A 15,302-nucleotide genomic window follows, 5' to 3' on the forward strand; every position below is an offset into this window, starting at 1 on the left:
ATTAAGAAATGAAGCAGGCCTTAAGATCTCACATTAATGCCAAAATATAAATTCAAGAAATAAGTTAAATGATAATAACATTATATATGTCTGGAATGGGTTACAAAGGGCTATTTCCAAGATTTACGACTGCAGCGGACCACGTGAGAGCCATTACTTACAAATAAAAAATGGAACATTTGTCAAACTGCCTTGGAGTGGCTGGTCAACTACCTTTCCGACTTCTAAACCCTCTGGCATGCTGGGTAATGTAGTCCTCGTGGTAGGTTACTCATAACAAAATTGCCCCACACGCATCGGACACTCGATACAGAGGACATCACTTGCTATTCTGCGTTCGAAAAGAAGCACCTTTTCACCATTCCCGACCAGAAGACGGAATCCCACTGCGGCAAGGAAAGGTGGAATAAAGATTGAGAGAAATAACCTGACGAAGAGGCCCTATGTTCAGCTAAGTGTTGTAAGACAAGCGTCTCCTTCGGTACCGTTGCATGCAGTTTTATTTTATTCTGTACAGGTAGTTAGACATCAGTTCTGTTCGGTTTGTGCCGTTACCATAATAATGGTCAAGTTTGTTTTTATTTTATGTGTTTTATTCTGTACAGTAAGTTCGGCACATCAATTCCGTTCGACGAGGGTTGTGTCGTTACCATGACAACAGTGGTCACGCAGGTGAATATTTTCCATTGTGTCTTCAGTGGTTAAGAAGTCTCCATGTTATGTCAAAGAACAAGGTAAACGGTAACGTGATGTCATTTAATGTCATTTAGTACTATACGTTTACGAATGAGGTTTGAGGTACAAACTACGCTCACTATTAGAAAAGTTCACGTTAGCAACGCTGTCCATTATAAATCAGTAAATTTAAAAAATGACAAAAAATGTCATTTTAGCCAGATTAACCGGTCAAGACGTTTGAGTCTCTTGTCGCATTCGGTTTAAATAGTGCTTGAAGTTGGACTAGAAGTCAGGTATGACATGATACCAAACTGGACACTCTCGGCCTCCCTGCCCTCACACGCATCTGGATTAAGGACTTTCTGACCAACAGACCCCAGACTGTGTTGCTCGGCCCCTACACGTCCTCCACCCTCATGCTGAGCACCGGTTCCCCCCAAGGATGCGTGCTGAGCCCTCTCCTGTACGCCCTCTACACCTACGACTGCAGCCCGGCCCACGGCAACAACACCATCGTCAAGTTTGCTGACGACACGACAGTGGTCGGTCTGATCTCGGAAGGTGACGAGACAGCCTACAGAGAGGAGGTAAAGAGACTGACAACTTGGTGCAAGGACAACAGACTGCACCTTAACTCTGCTAAAACAAAGGAGATTGTCGTCGACTTCAGGAGGAACAAGACGCTGCCGCCCCCCCTCTGCATCGAAGGCGTGTGTGTGGAGAGGGTCCACACGTTCAAGTTCCTGGGAGTACAGATCTCCGATGACCTTTCTTGGAGTCACAACACCACAGCAGTGGTAAAGAAGGTCCGCCAACGTCTGCACTTCCTGAGGGTCCTCAGGAAATTCAACCTGGACAGGAAGCTGCTGCTGGCCTTCTACCACTCGTCCATCGAGAGCCTGCTGACGTACTGTGTCTCCACCTGGTACAGCGGCTGCACTGAGGCGGACAGAGTGAGGCTCCAGAGGACAGTCAAAACAGCGCAAAGGATTATTGGCTGCCCTCTCCCCCCACTGTCGGACATCTACACCGCCCGGTGCCTCAGAAGGGCTCTCAACATCGTCAATGACAATACCCACCCAAACTCACACCTGTTCGACCTGTTGCCCTCTGGCAGGCGCTACAGATGCATCAAATCAAGGACCAATAGACTGAGAAACAGTTTCTTTCCGAGAGCCATCTCCATACTGAACTCTCACACACACACGAGACCACCCTAACCTCGCAAAACAGCATTGTGATGTGTTTCTATATGCCCTATTCAGTACTGAATTCCATTGCACTGTCTTCTTTATTTATCTAATTTATATATTTGTCTGTATTATTGTTGTATTGCACTGGAGAGGGGAGCCCTCTAATCTCGTTGCACACTTGAGTACAATGACAATAAAGGGATTTCTATTTCTATTCTATTTCTATTTCTATACATGATACATCCTTAGTATTGTATATGATTATTTTTGTAAGCAACTCTAATTGTGTGCACTTTGAACACCACTTCACTTAAATATAGGAAATAAACTGGATTTAAAGACGGAATTTAAATACTTGTATTGGACATAAAGATTATATATAAATTAGACCTAAATGTTTGAAAATAAACCGTTCTTAATAAATGCAAATGTTGCACTTAAAGGTAAATTACAGATGAACTGAGCTAAATGAACAAAAACATTTTTTTTGTTTACATTGCCTAGTTACGCATCAAACTTGGTAAGATATTTCTTCCTAAATTAGAGAATGAATTTTATCTTGCTCACCTGCAGGCAGCCGGGTGCAAATCATCCAAGGAGTGCAGCAAGCCCACTGAGAAGCGGTGGGTGATTTATTTAATATTTTTAACGATTGACACAACACATCTCAACATGGCGACAATGTCTCCTCAGGGAAGGAAGATGTGCAGTGCGTTACAAATGTGGCCCTCTTGGCACCATACAGGATGTCTTGAGACAAAGACCAGGCTGGATTGAAGTCAAAGAGTTAGTAGTGTTCTCTTATATCATATTAAATATCATCAATGTATTTGGTATTTGTTCTGATTGGGTTCTTTTTCTGACAGTGATGGCGAATGGGACTTCCATTGGTGTGATGTTGGCTGGCTGAGGGAGAATTTTGATCATTCATACATGGAAGAACACGTGAGAATAAATCACTTTCGCAACAATTATGAGGTGAGGGCGCATCTGTCAGCTTGTTTTATAACTTGAATCCACAGGTTTCGCTAATTTTATTTTCTATTATGTTTTAGTTGACTCGTAAAGACTTCATGTTGAAAAATTTGAAAAGATTCAAGAAGCATCTTGAAAGGGAGGCCAGCTGCATGGAGGGCTCCAAATGTGATTTCTTCCCCTGCACCTTTGCACTGCCTAATGAATATCATCTCTTCGTGGAGGAGTTCAAACGAAATCCTGGCAGCACCTGGATCATGAAGCCGGTTTGCTCAAATTCATCGCAAATGCAATGGATGGATGACCGATGAATGCATGTTTTGTTTAGTATACTCTAGAATGCGAATGATCTAATTTATGAGCATTTTGTGTTTTCATAGGCAGCAAAATCTCAAGGGGCAGGCATATTCCTTTTTAAAAAACTAAAAGACATAATAAATTGGAGAAAGGTATGCCATTCTGAATAATAACAAATTGACTGATACGCATACAGCAGTACACATTACGGAAAGTACTGTGTGATGTGATGATATAACTTTGCGTTCTAGCATGATTGCACCCGCCCGGAGGAGCAAAAAGATGCAACCCAGGTGGAAAGCTATGTGGTGCAGCGTTACATTGAGAACCCCTACTTACTTGCCGGTAAATAAGCGATTCAAACATACACTTTTATCAGAAAGAAATAAAGCAACATACGTTCACTGATTCAATATGTCTCCATAGGCAGGAAGTTTGATCTGCGAGTCTATGTGATGGTCACATCGGTATGTAGATAATTTTTTTTTTTAATTCTATTTAAATTTGACATTTTACCAAGACCAACTGGATTCATACTCCGGACAAATGCTTAGATAAGCATAATTTATATTGCTTTAGTGGGAAACAATCAACTGGACATCTTGAAAATTATTCAGGAAACACAATCTTGCAACGATCATTTTGGAGTTAACTGTTAATCTAATATGTGATATTGTTGTTCAGTATTTTCCCTTGAAGGCATGGCTGTATCGAGAAGGCTTTGCTCGCCTCTCAAGCACACGCTATTCCCTTAACAGTATTGATGACAAGTGTATCCTTTTTTTCAGCATCTGGGTTGTAATTCTATTGATTAATTGAACCTATTTGACAAACATACATTACAAAAAAAAAACAAAATATAAACTGTACAATATAAATATTGTTCCATACTGACACACTGCGGCACTCCTTTCCCTTAAGGGAAAAAAATGTTGAAATATTGATGCACGCTTCGGTTTTACTTTCAATGTACTGGTAAGTTCCTCTCCATTCTCCTGAGTGCTTCTGGTACAGATGTTCATCTCACGAATGTGTCGGTTCAAAAAACAGCACCTCACTATGATCCTGAGAAGGTGGGTGATTTACAACACACAACTTTAATTTATAGTGTTATGGCTATTCCAATCTCGGTGGGAAAATGCAAACTTTGTCCCCCTTGTCTGCCCGCACAAAGGGTTGCAAATGGAAGATACAGAGGCTTCGTAGGTACCTGACTGCAAAGCACGGAAGACAGGTGGTGGAAACTCTGTTCAAAGAGATGGATAACATCTTCATCAGCAGCCTCCAAAGTGTGCAGAAGATCATTATAAATGACAAACACTGTTTTGAGCTCTATGGCTATGACATAATGTTGGATGAGAACCTCAAACCGTGTGAGTTTAAATACAAAACATGTTTCCAATGTGGATATGTAAAAAAACTAAAATCTAAAAGTTTGTTGTGTTGCACAAATGACAATGTAATGCTTCTTTAAATTATTTGCACATTGTTGTCACTTCTCATCTGCAGGTGGTTGATTGAAATAAATGCTTCTCCATCCCTTACACCCTGTAATCAAGATGATTACAAGATGAAGTACAGATTACTGGATGACACTGTGAATGTTGTTGACATGGAGGGAAGGTACATGTTCATAACATCAGAAGCATTTTTTTTTTATATTTTCTGTCGCGCAAATTGTGTGTGTTGACAAGTTATGACTGTGAGACGTCGCGGCTGCCACACTGCAGATATTAACTGTGCTGCACCTCCTCAGGTTGACTGGGAAGGAGACAAGGGTGGGTGGATATGAACTCATGTGGAACGATGGGCCTGTCTTTAGAGAGGGTGTCAACCCAGAAATATTTGAGGGTTTGAAGGCCAACACATACTTGGGTATTTACATCATTTTCAGTGTTAATACTATGCCATAGTTTGTTACGCTTTGAATTCTTGATTCATGTTCTTTTGCAGGATGTGAAAATGACTGGGAATACCGGACGCTCCAGAAAGTTTGACGTCCTTTCACTAAAGATTGTGATATGACAGAATGGGCTTCAAAGTGCCATTCATGCCTGCAAGTAGATTTACAGGTGGAAAATCACATGGTGTATGGTTCTGTTGTTCCGGTTAGTCTACATAAGTGATTTCCAACCACTGTGCTGTGGCAGGGATCATTTGGTGTGCTACGGGAATTGATCAAATTTCACCTAAATTACTTCAAGAAGGATTTAAGAACATTTGTGTTTCTTTTATTCCTGCAAGTATATCAGCTTTTTGTTCAACTAAAAAGGACCAGATTTCTCTCTTAATAAGACGTGTGAATAGATTGAAATAAGATGATCCAGTATGGACACTTTTAGTGACATTTTTGTTTGATTGTTGCTGAGAGATTTTTATTGTGTAAAACGTGTGCCTTGGTTCAATAAAGGTTGGGAAATACTGGCCTCTGGCTTTCTATCACTCAATTACTCTGCCACAACTTTCTTTGAACTATATACCAAACCTAAAATTCTGCTCAGAAGATTGCAAACAATCTATATTAAATATGGTTAAAATTCAGGATACTCCTAATTTGTATTTTGTAATAAAAAAAAAAACAATATGAGTACCGTGGTTTGCTACTTGTGTGCTCAATATTTGTCTCTGTGCTGAACACGTTTACATTCAAAAACATGTCTGCATGTTTGCATCACTACTGCAAGCTCTTGTATATGGATTTTATATTTCAGATAACACTTTCAGCAGTAAAGTCCAAACTGAATGCATATACCTTTAAAGTTATATAGCCTGACTTGTGAATGTGGTAACTCAGATTGCATGAATAAGACACAATTACAAAATGTGTTCCAAAGAATAACGAGATAGAATGTATCGTCTAATAGTATCCATATCATGGCCTATCATCTGTGTAGTTAGAACAATCTATTGGTCCACATGATTCTAAAGTGAGAAGGCACAGTAGACATAGGATTTTTTTTTTTTTTAATAAATATTTTTCATGATGTGTATGACACATGTAAACATAATAATGACAATGATGAATACAGCTGCAACACAATACGTTACATAAATATAACTATGGTGTATAAAATTTTGGAAAAATATGGATTTACATTCATAGCAAACATTACTGTCATTAATTTCGTAAGAGCTCAGCTCTATGCAAAATACAGTTCATTTTCAAAGACAACCATCCGCGCTTTAATACACAAGAAGCCCTTTTGAACAAAAATGGGAAACTATTTGCACATGTGAAACTCGCACACTTTCCGGCAGCACGCTGCAGTTTATTAATAAGCCTGCTTTACAGACAAGGATGCAATGAATACACATCACACTTCTTAAAATCAGGCACCCAAGATCAAAGTGGATGAATGAATAAATAAATTAATAAATAAATAAATATATAAAAGCACTGAAAACCAAAACATAACTACATTAAAATTGGTATCACCAATGATTTTGATCAGCGACAAAAATGTATCTTAATAGCCGGTAGCCATCACTACGGATTACATACTGTATGTTGAAAGCTGGCAACTGGTTGCCATTGTCATGCCTTTTTAGACATTAGCATAACAAGAAATTACTTTGCAGTGTACTGTAGTTTAGTTGAAATTGCATGACTTTTCTGAGGAGGAGACATAATAACCCTCCTGGACATAGTGCAACATTATAATCATTAGTTACTGTTCCATACAATGTTGTGCTTTGGAATTCTGATCGTTATATTGTTATATGGTACTTCTTGAATGTGATCTGGACAGTGGCATAGCATTATAACGCGTTAGTATTACACAGACAGCAAGCATAGGTTCAAGATCCAGTGCCAAGTGATCACAGAGTAAAGCACTATAGGCCTACTGTATACGTTACTTTGTAGCAGATTGGATATTTTTTGATTTTCCCCCACTAGAAGGCGCTTTTGAAAGAGACTGTGGCTCTTTACCTGCTCTTTTCATGACGGTCTTAGGTGCCTGACCTGATGTCGCTGTCCTCTGCCAGTCTTCTAATTTCTTTGAGGTGATGGCCCCTTTCTTAATTGCCCCTACAACATGTTTCTCAGTACCAGCTGCTTTACCCACACTGGGTTCCTTCTTAACATCGGTCTCAGAGGTGGTTCGAACTCGAGTTTTCCTCACCTGACCTCTACCATTTGGGTTTGTTCCCAATTCCTGGGGTTGTTTTCGAGCATTGCCTGCTGCATGCATATGCCTGAGATGGCTCTTGCCCACTGTCGGGCTCACTGGAATCTGGGCTCCACCCCCACCTTGCGCTCCCGGGCTTCTAACTTCCTTGGTGGCTTCTTGTGTTTCGCTGCAGCTCCTCTTCACAGGTGCTCCCGGTCGGGTTCTACGCTCCAGCAGTGGGCTGAGACGTGAGTGGCGCTGGTAGGCGTAGGCAGAACAACTTCCGTTGCACAAAGGGTAGCGAATGTGACAATGTGGGCAAAGTGGCAGGCGGGACTGTGCGGCGGCAGCAGACGCTGGTGACGGCGGATTGATGACATATGGGAAGGCTCGCTGGCTGTGCCGCGGCCCTTTTGGGGAGTTGAGTCGAGATGATGGAGCTGTATGAGGTCTAGGTGAGTGACCAGATGTGGCCTGAGGCTTCGTGTGTCTCCCAGGTGGGCGGCTGCTCTCAGCTTGAACGGTTTGAATTTGGAGCCACTCTAACTGCAGTAATCTCTCCAGGAATTTTTCCAAAGCCCCCACCGGTTTAGGCCTGGGGGCACCACGACCCTCTGTATGAAGAAACACCGCTAGCTGTCTAAGGCTCCAAGTGTTGAAAGGTGGAGGAAGAAAGTCTGGGTAACAGTGGGGAGGTGTCTCACTCTCGTCTTCATCATCTCCAGTCGCATGAGGTCCTGGGATGTCCACTGGGAAGTCATTCGCGTTAATGACCTCAGCTCGCAGATTCAGATGAGGTGGCGTACAAGGAGTACAAGGCGATGGCAGCACAGGCAGCCTCTCTGAGTCAGATAGGTCACTGGCACTGTCACTGTCATCAACCTTGTAGGGGTCCTGAAGGGACTCTGGTATAGGTGCTGGAGAATGCGTTAGCGGGTGCCCCGGCATGTGTCGTAGGCCTGATATAGGGGAGAGGGGAAGAGAGAGTGCTCGTCGGTTCTTTCCCACCCCCCCGTGATTCTGTTGTAGCTCAGTGCTGCATTGTAACATTCGTTGATGGTTTCTCCTTTCCTCATTTCTGTGCACACTCGAATGTTGGTCAAATTGAGGTCTTGCGTCTTGCACTTCGACAGGGCTGCGAGAAAGATGCAAATACGCAGAAAAGCTTGTGAGAATTCAGTGATTGACTGTACCCGAAACACAGCCTTGGGTGAGAAATCAAAGTTCTCTCAAAACATACCTGGCGAGTTTGCTTGTGTTCCGAGAGGTGCCAGATTTAAACTTGGAACGCCTTGGCTCTGAACCCTGTAAAAACAAACCTCTTTATATAATACAGTTTGTAATACTGTAAAAGCAAATTTTAGGTCCCCTAAATCCCATCCTTTATTTGAAAACAAACAAGTACTATTTATATAGCTCTTAATCACAAGAGACTGTCAAAGGGCTTGACAAGACCACAGTGGACAAGTATTAACAGTATCCCCTGATTTAAACCCCCCTAAGTGTTTTAAGTGTTTTCTATGTTAAATATTCGACGTAAATTTACCCGCTGCACTGTTCCCACGACGTTCTGGTCCTGATTTGCTCCTGGAAGGCCACTTTTCACTTGGCCGACTGCTTTCTTCATCTTCTTACCTTTCTTTAAACTGAGCAAACATAGATTGGTCACGGCCACCACCGGATACAACTCGAGTTTAGCACGGTGGATTCGATGTCCTACCTTGTGTTTGGTCCGCTATTTTCCATATTTTTGACACGGATCTTCTCTTTGGAAACGACGCGTTTCAATGTCGTGGATGCTGCGCGCTCTTGTATGATGGGCCCCATGTTGTAGTATTGCAGCGGTGATGGTCATTTGAGTCTGCCAAGTGAATTAACAATCTAGCGAAAAAACCAAATGGTCTATCGGTTAAGATGTTCAACTGAAGGAATAAGGATGCTAACACCCGTTTCTGGAAAGGTACTGCAGTGCATCATGCGTCAGTGTGGACTGCTGCCGCTGCGGAACGCGTTGCTAAAGACTTCCCAATCATTTTAGTATCTTCTCTGCGGCAACACATCAGCTTCAATTCCATCGAAGCATTGGCACAACATACGTGCCTGCCTTTTGTACGTCTTCACTATCGCCATTATTAAAATGTATAAATTAAAAAATAATAATAAAACACAGTCATACGGGTAATTCCCTTTGTTGGCTCGCCTTCCCAGTGCGACAGGTTTGTTTACCTGCCACTGACTGGCTCGCTGCTAGCCGTGACGTAAATTATCAGGTGCATTCTGGGACTTGTAGTTTAAGAGTTCAGACGTGGGTTTTAAATAAAATAATACCACCCTGTTAGTTAACGCATTTCGCTGTTAATAAACAACGGTAGTGTATCTCTGGAGAGGATGAAGACAGATGTCTGAAAACACGATGTATTTGTCTTAAACACGGGTCACTTAAATTAAGATCACTCAATCTCCCATAAAACATCGGTTCAAGTGCAGCTTCCGAAAACGTTGTACGCGTAATAACTGATCGTTATCGAAAGAAGCGCAGTAATGCCTTTCTTTTGTTTGAGTTTTATGGATTAAAATTATAGACGAAGTCGTATTATTGCCACCGAGATTATCATACGGAAATGGAAGGTCAAGTCGACGCTGCAGCCTGAAACACAGGTCTACGATTTTTATATGGTGAGATAAAGTTTACTTCTCTTTTGAATGATGATAGGTATGCACAACTTCAACATGCGTTTACATGCACCCTCGCACGTACGACCCGAATACACACGCCCACTAGTTATTTCCTGCTTTTGTTGCTGTCACATGTACATCGGTACTTATACTATTTTCCATCAACTTTGGACCACCTCTGTGCATTCCGGGAGAAAGTTTGGTAGACACTTAACACTGAAGAACATTCTCATGTTGAATGTGTATTAAAACCGATAAAGTGTGCGAATTAACATCCATCCACCCATTTTCTGTACTCCTAATTCTATATTCAATATCCCAGCTGACATAGAACGAGAGGCGGGGTACGTTCTGCTCGTCACTTAAGGATACATAGACGAACAACGTTCAAACACTCACGCGTTTACACTGATGGCCAATTTTGACTTTCCAAGATTTATTCCTTCAAATAGCAAACATCTACACACAAACAATGTAAGGACACAGGCAAACGAGTATTACAACATTATGTGTGTCATTCATTTTCCTATAATGGGAAAACGTATTTGTTGGTTTGTTTTTTATTATTAAGCTCGACTGCTACTGTCACCTTCTAGTCTTCTATTTGTGTTGTCCACGCATGCATGGCACCACACTGCCCCTAAGAGGCCGAAGCACGGATACAGCAGAAACAACCAGAGTCAGACAAAATAATGTATTCACCCATCAGTAAAATGAAAACCTTCATGAATATTTAATTTTATATCTATAGGGCAGCTTTGGCCTCTACAGTTACAATAGGTGCTCAAAGTGGTGACCCTTAGCTTCCAGACATTTGTGTATCACAGAAAAGTGCCAACAATGGTGGCCCTTATACACAAAATTTAAAATGCATGTGCAGCAATCCCATTGGACACTTTGGTCAACGTTACCCAAGCAATAGTTAGTTTGCTGTAGGTTACACGTAAATTGTAAATGTCGGGAAGAGGATGGGCATTACATGGAGCACCTCTTGGAATTGTTGAGGCCAAAAGTGACTTGTATTATTCTTGTGAGGTCTGAATTCTTCTTCTTTGCTTTCGGCTTTTCCCTCATTTGTTATTAAACTATTTCCCTTTAATGGTGTGTGTATACAAGATTTTGGTACTGTATACAGTTGTTGTTAGCCCTTCTCTATGGCAACCAATTGTAACAGGTGGAAAAAAGAAGCTCTCTAATGCTGCATTGGAGGAAGATCGGAATTCTCTTACTAGACTGACTAGGAATGACTGACTCGACCCGGCCATCATCCCAATACCCACACTTGCACCCCTGTACCCCTCAATTGCGTGTCCCGTCGATGCTAGGAGTGTGTAGGGTGTCCTAATTTTCAGAAGTGTCCAGTTGCACTGCCCCTTTTGCGTTCTTTCTCAAAACTCTGGCTGAGCCCGCATCCATGATTCCTCAGATGAAACATATTAACCAGCATTCATTGCAGATTTCACCCAAATAACGGGAAACTCACGACATTTGGTGGAATTCCTGTGCTTGTGCTGAAAAAAAAGTGTACATATCGAATTATTACATAAAGCTGCACTTGGTGTATTTAGGCCATAAAAAAAATTATTGGGTGTTTTTAGGCCCACAAAAAAGTGCTTCAATTTAACGGTCAATGGGCTTTACGACCCCTTCATCCTATATATCAATACAGCATAGTCAAATGATTTCCAACATTCTTTGCAGGTGAGCAGGGGCACCAGTTATCTGGCACCATGGACAGAGGATGGTTTATTGGAAAAGAGAAGATTTTGCCTACAACATCTGACGAGGAGACGCATTTGTCTTGCGTTGGTAGATTATTTTCAAAGCCCGGTATGGCCCTCAATCTGAATGGCATGTTGCGGCAAGTAAAAAGTGACGTGGATTTGAGGCCGATTCCCATCCGGCCGCCACGTCCTAGAGTGTCAACGCCAAGCACTCGGGACGTCCACACTCTCTCGTGTGAACCCATCCCAAAATCCATCATCCAACAACGTTCACTGTCTCTGCCGCCTACCACAAAAAAGACAAGGAAATGCAGACATGTTGGCGTGCGATTTATTGACTCCCTGGGCCTTGACCTGGAGGATATCAAGTTTTTCAAATCCGGAGATGAACCATCCGTACCACATCATGTCAGCTTTAGATTGCTGATGGCTGCAGAGTTGGCCGATGGAAACCATTTGGAGATATCCTTGCCTTATTTACAACCACTTTTTGAGCAACAGATCTGCGATCATCCAGGATTTTTGCATCGTCTCTACAAGCACAAAGTGTGCCTCGAGAGAATCCTGTGTTTTGAATTCGGTGTCATCGGAATTGCCCAAGTGCTCAATCTGGATTATGAGAAAGATGTAACCGCTCGCTATTCATTTACAGACTGGAAGAGCTGTGCAGAAGCTAAGGCTTCATGGGTCTCTACTAGCTCAAAGATCCTTGAAGGAGGAGGTCAACTGACTTGTGATATGTTCCGTTTCCACTTGCCTGTCCCTCCATTCCTGCAGCCTGGGGCAGTGTTAGAATTTGCCATCAAGTACAAGGTTTGTGGAGCAGAATACTGGGACAATAATTCTGGAGAAAATTACAAGTTAGTTTGCCATAATTATAAGCACACTGTGCCCAAAGAATGTGAGGATAGTATGGTTCACTTTTTTTAGAATGGTGATTTAAGGCACAACATATTGAAAGCACACTTATTGAAAATGAATTTACCTCCTTGTGACTTGTCACCTTTTATTAATAAATAAAATAAATACATAAATCAAAATAAAACAACACTAATCTTTTTTTTTACCCATACTAACGAACTCACACTAAGAGTAAATGCATTAATATCTGTCATCAGTTTCCTGAATAACTTTTGTGTCTTTATATATTGCAGCACTTGATTTGCACAAGAAAGCGCATGAAAGTTTGGCCTTGCATTGAGGTTCATAAAATATTCCATAATGTCAATATTTACTTAAAATTATAGCACTTTTTTTCTGGCCGTGTGTTCAACTGTTTAAAAAATATCTCAGAGGAAAAGCATATGTTCCACAAATCTTCGCAAAGCCTAATATGTATGTTTTGGGGGATGTGTGGACAATAAGAAAATGTACATATTTTGTCATGTGTTATTATCAACCAAAAATAATGTCTATTTTGTGTAATAAAAATGTGACCAAATTCTACTGTGTCTTGCTTTTCAGCAATAGAAGTAGTACTAATACTTTTTACTGTACAGATTCAGTCACTGCAGTGACGTTCATAACTGGTGAGGCACTACTCTGCAGACCCAGCTGCAGAAAGGAATTGCAAGGGGGCACACTTCAACTTCAATTTGATGTGCTTCAGGATGAATAGTGGCACGACAAGTGCAACAGTGCTCAGGAATATTTTCTGTCACTCAAAGTGGTAGTTCATCCTAATATCTAAACGACACAAAAAAAACTGGTATAGTTCTGAGTGCATTTAGCCAACTCAAAGTTATGTTTGAGAGAAACATGCAACGATAAATATGAGCACTAACGTCATGTTGAGCAGAGAAGTAAAGCATTCATGCTTAGAGAGGTAACTAGAGCAGCGAAAGAGCACAAAGGAGCAGCAAAATGCCGTGTTACCCATCTATCTTCCTACTGAATGTGCTCCACGTGCCCCCGAGCGGCTGTAGCCAACCCTCTTCTCCTTGCATGAATGCTTATATCAGCGTTCAGCTTGACATCAGTGCTCATAAGTGGGGGATGGCAGCACAAGTTTGTCCTGCTTGCTCTCATTCGTGCAGTCATCACATCTTGTTGTCCTGTGTTTTTGGAAAATAAACAATTAAATCCGAATGTCCATTGAGGCTGGCTCGAGAAAGGCATGTATGATGGGGCAACCACAAATCTTGGGGGTCAATTGCCCATGCCTAGATCCTGATGTCCATGATAAATTAGAAATGGAGCCGCTCGTCATTTCTGTAAACAACCATGTCCGATTGAATGACTCTGTGACAGGACCCATCCATCTGCGATCTGCAATATTATTTGATTATGCAATTTTTGCACCATTTTATCGACCATATCTTACGGTCTCAAACATTCGAAAACCAGTAAGTGAAGGAAATGTTTACTGGAAAACATCCCCAAACAGCTTCCAATCCAGTGCGGGCAAGCTGACTCTCACTGCAGGCATGGACCCCCAATGCCCACCCATGATGCCAGGTCTGCTTTTCTGGAGTCTCATATAAAAATATGAACCCAAAATACGTTGGCCTATATTTCAATGTTGACCTTTGTTGGAACATGTTTTAAATAAGGCCTAAAATAATTAATGATACTGAGATATAGCCTACGCTGAATGGACAATGCAAATAACACAGTTCATTCTTTGAGAGGCTCTTGTTACTTAAAAAAGGTATCCTGGCATAAAACACACTGTTAGCAATGTTTCCAGTGAAAACTGGACAAAAGTTGTCAGTTATCGGGGCACCATAAATTGATATAATAAAACAAGGTGCCAATTGCTGTCCATTCATATATATCTATCTATAAGTCTGTGGTTCTTCCATCATTCATTTCACATCGCAGCCTATATGTTCTTAAAGCAGTGCTTCCTAATCAGGGGTACATGTATCCCAAGAGGTTCATGAGTCCATTGCAGGGAGTACGTGGAAACATTTAAACATGTATTTTCATGGTCAATAATGTCAAAATCGCAACCGCTGTGTGTCACATTCGAATGTCTCATTGAAGCTCAGATGACTGATGAAATGAAAGAAAAATATGAATATTATTTTAAAGAGTTTTGTTCCTGGTGTTTCAAGTTGAAATGCCCGTTTAAACGCAGACTTTAAAGGAGCTCAGGTTTTTGGTGGTAAATGTTAAGATTTTTAAAAATCTGATTTATTTTCAAAATATTATATTATACATATAATTATTTATTCTTTTCGTTATTTTAATTTTTTAATATAATGCCCAATAAATAAATGCTCAAATTAATGAAACAAAATGATTTTCATTTGCAAAATCAGTTGCTTCGCATTTTTATTTATTTTTTTATTATTGTCTACTTTTGGAGAATCATTCACACGTATGAGTGAGATGTTACGCATGGTATCAAATAAAGGTTTGGGGTAAACAAGAAAAAAGTTTGGGAACTAACTCCTCTTAAACCAATCAGCAGCTTGTGCTTGAACTGTTTTCATTTGTACGGCCTGACGCACTGGCGTATCGAGGACTGAAAGTGCCAAAATTAAATAATTTGAATACATCTTGTCCTTCATACGGAACGGCACATTTCAACACTGCTCTGAGTTTCGGAATGGTAGGCGAGAACCACTGCGCGCTCGAATCGCATTTGCGTATATGCTCATTTGCTCACCCACCCAACATCGAACAAGTACCCGGATGCT

General features: G+C 41.2%; 3 protein-coding genes across 4 annotated transcripts; 2 read left to right on the forward strand and 1 right to left on the reverse strand.

The window, feature by feature from the left end:
• The first annotated feature begins 703 nt into the window (after positions 1-703).
• LOC148340231 (putative tubulin polyglutamylase TTLL9) lies at positions 704-5,386 on the forward strand. Its single transcript, XM_088291928.1, has 14 exons — positions 704-734; positions 2,445-2,494; positions 2,565-2,657; positions 2,738-2,849; positions 2,927-3,112; positions 3,227-3,295; positions 3,395-3,488; positions 3,570-3,610; positions 3,828-3,915; positions 4,158-4,216; positions 4,318-4,514; positions 4,653-4,766; positions 4,900-5,018; positions 5,097-5,386. Exons 1-14 carry the CDS (start codon positions 720-722, stop codon positions 5,138-5,140), a joined length of 1,281 nt encoding a protein of 426 aa, XP_088148054.1. The 5' UTR covers positions 704-719; the 3' UTR covers positions 5,141-5,386.
• Positions 5,387-6,388: 1,002 nt separating this feature from the next.
• On the reverse strand, positions 6,389-9,512 carry fam217ba (family with sequence similarity 217 member Ba). Of its 2 annotated transcripts, XM_088291578.1 has the most exons (5): positions 9,432-9,487; positions 8,976-9,136; positions 8,802-8,901; positions 8,496-8,560; positions 6,389-8,390 (listed from the first exon to the last, which is right to left on the reverse strand). In XM_088291578.1, the coding sequence occupies exons 2-5, from the start codon at positions 9,080-9,082 to the stop codon at positions 6,998-7,000; spliced, it is 1,665 nt and encodes a 554-aa protein (XP_088147704.1). In that variant the 5' UTR covers positions 9,083-9,136; positions 9,432-9,487; the 3' UTR covers positions 6,389-6,997. The 2 variants fall into 2 exon arrangements, with proteins under 2 accessions (XP_088147704.1, XP_088147703.1); XM_088291577.1 differs by having other exon boundaries at positions 8,976-9,512.
• Positions 9,513-9,736: 224 nt separating this feature from the next.
• On the forward strand, positions 9,737-13,096 carry ppp1r3da (protein phosphatase 1, regulatory subunit 3Da). The gene is made up of 2 exons (XM_088291579.1): positions 9,737-9,931; positions 11,633-13,096. Exon 2 carries the CDS (start codon positions 11,662-11,664, stop codon positions 12,583-12,585), a length of 924 nt encoding a protein of 307 aa, XP_088147705.1. The 5' UTR covers positions 9,737-9,931; positions 11,633-11,661; the 3' UTR covers positions 12,586-13,096.
• The last annotated feature ends 2,206 nt before the right edge of the window (positions 13,097-15,302 follow it).

The sequence above is a fragment of the Idiotropiscis lumnitzeri genome, chromosome 3 (assembly GCF_059441095.1).
Source record: "Idiotropiscis lumnitzeri isolate Australia: NSW breed Sydney's pygmy pipehorse chromosome 3, RoL_Ilum_1.0, whole genome shotgun sequence".
Classification (NCBI taxonomy): domain Eukaryota; kingdom Metazoa; phylum Chordata; class Actinopteri; order Syngnathiformes; family Syngnathidae; genus Idiotropiscis; species Idiotropiscis lumnitzeri.

Bases quoted from the DNA above. Each gene is read 5' to 3' on its own strand.
- LOC148340231 (XM_088291928.1), top strand. The intron at 4,217-4,317 runs GTGGGTGATTTA...GCCCGCACAAAG, and splicing joins CTCACTATGATCCTGAGAAG to GGTTGCAAATGGAAGATACA. The intron at 4,515-4,652 runs GTGTGAGTTTAA...TCTCATCTGCAG, and splicing joins TTGGATGAGAACCTCAAACC to GTGGTTGATTGAAATAAATG.
- fam217ba (XM_088291577.1), bottom strand. From the start codon at position 9,082: ATGGGGCCCATCATACAAGAGCGCGCAGCATCCACGACATTGAAACGC. The intron at 8,561-8,801 runs GTAAATTTACGT...TTGTTTTTACAG, and splicing joins TCGTGGGAACAGTGCAGCGG to GGTTCAGAGCCAAGGCGTTC. The intron at 8,391-8,495 runs GTATGTTTTGAG...TCTTTCTCGCAG, and splicing joins AACACAAGCAAACTCGCCAG to CCCTGTCGAAGTGCAAGACG.
- ppp1r3da (XM_088291579.1), top strand. From the start codon at position 11,662: ATGGACAGAGGATGGTTTATTGGAAAAGAGAAGATTTTGCCTACAACA.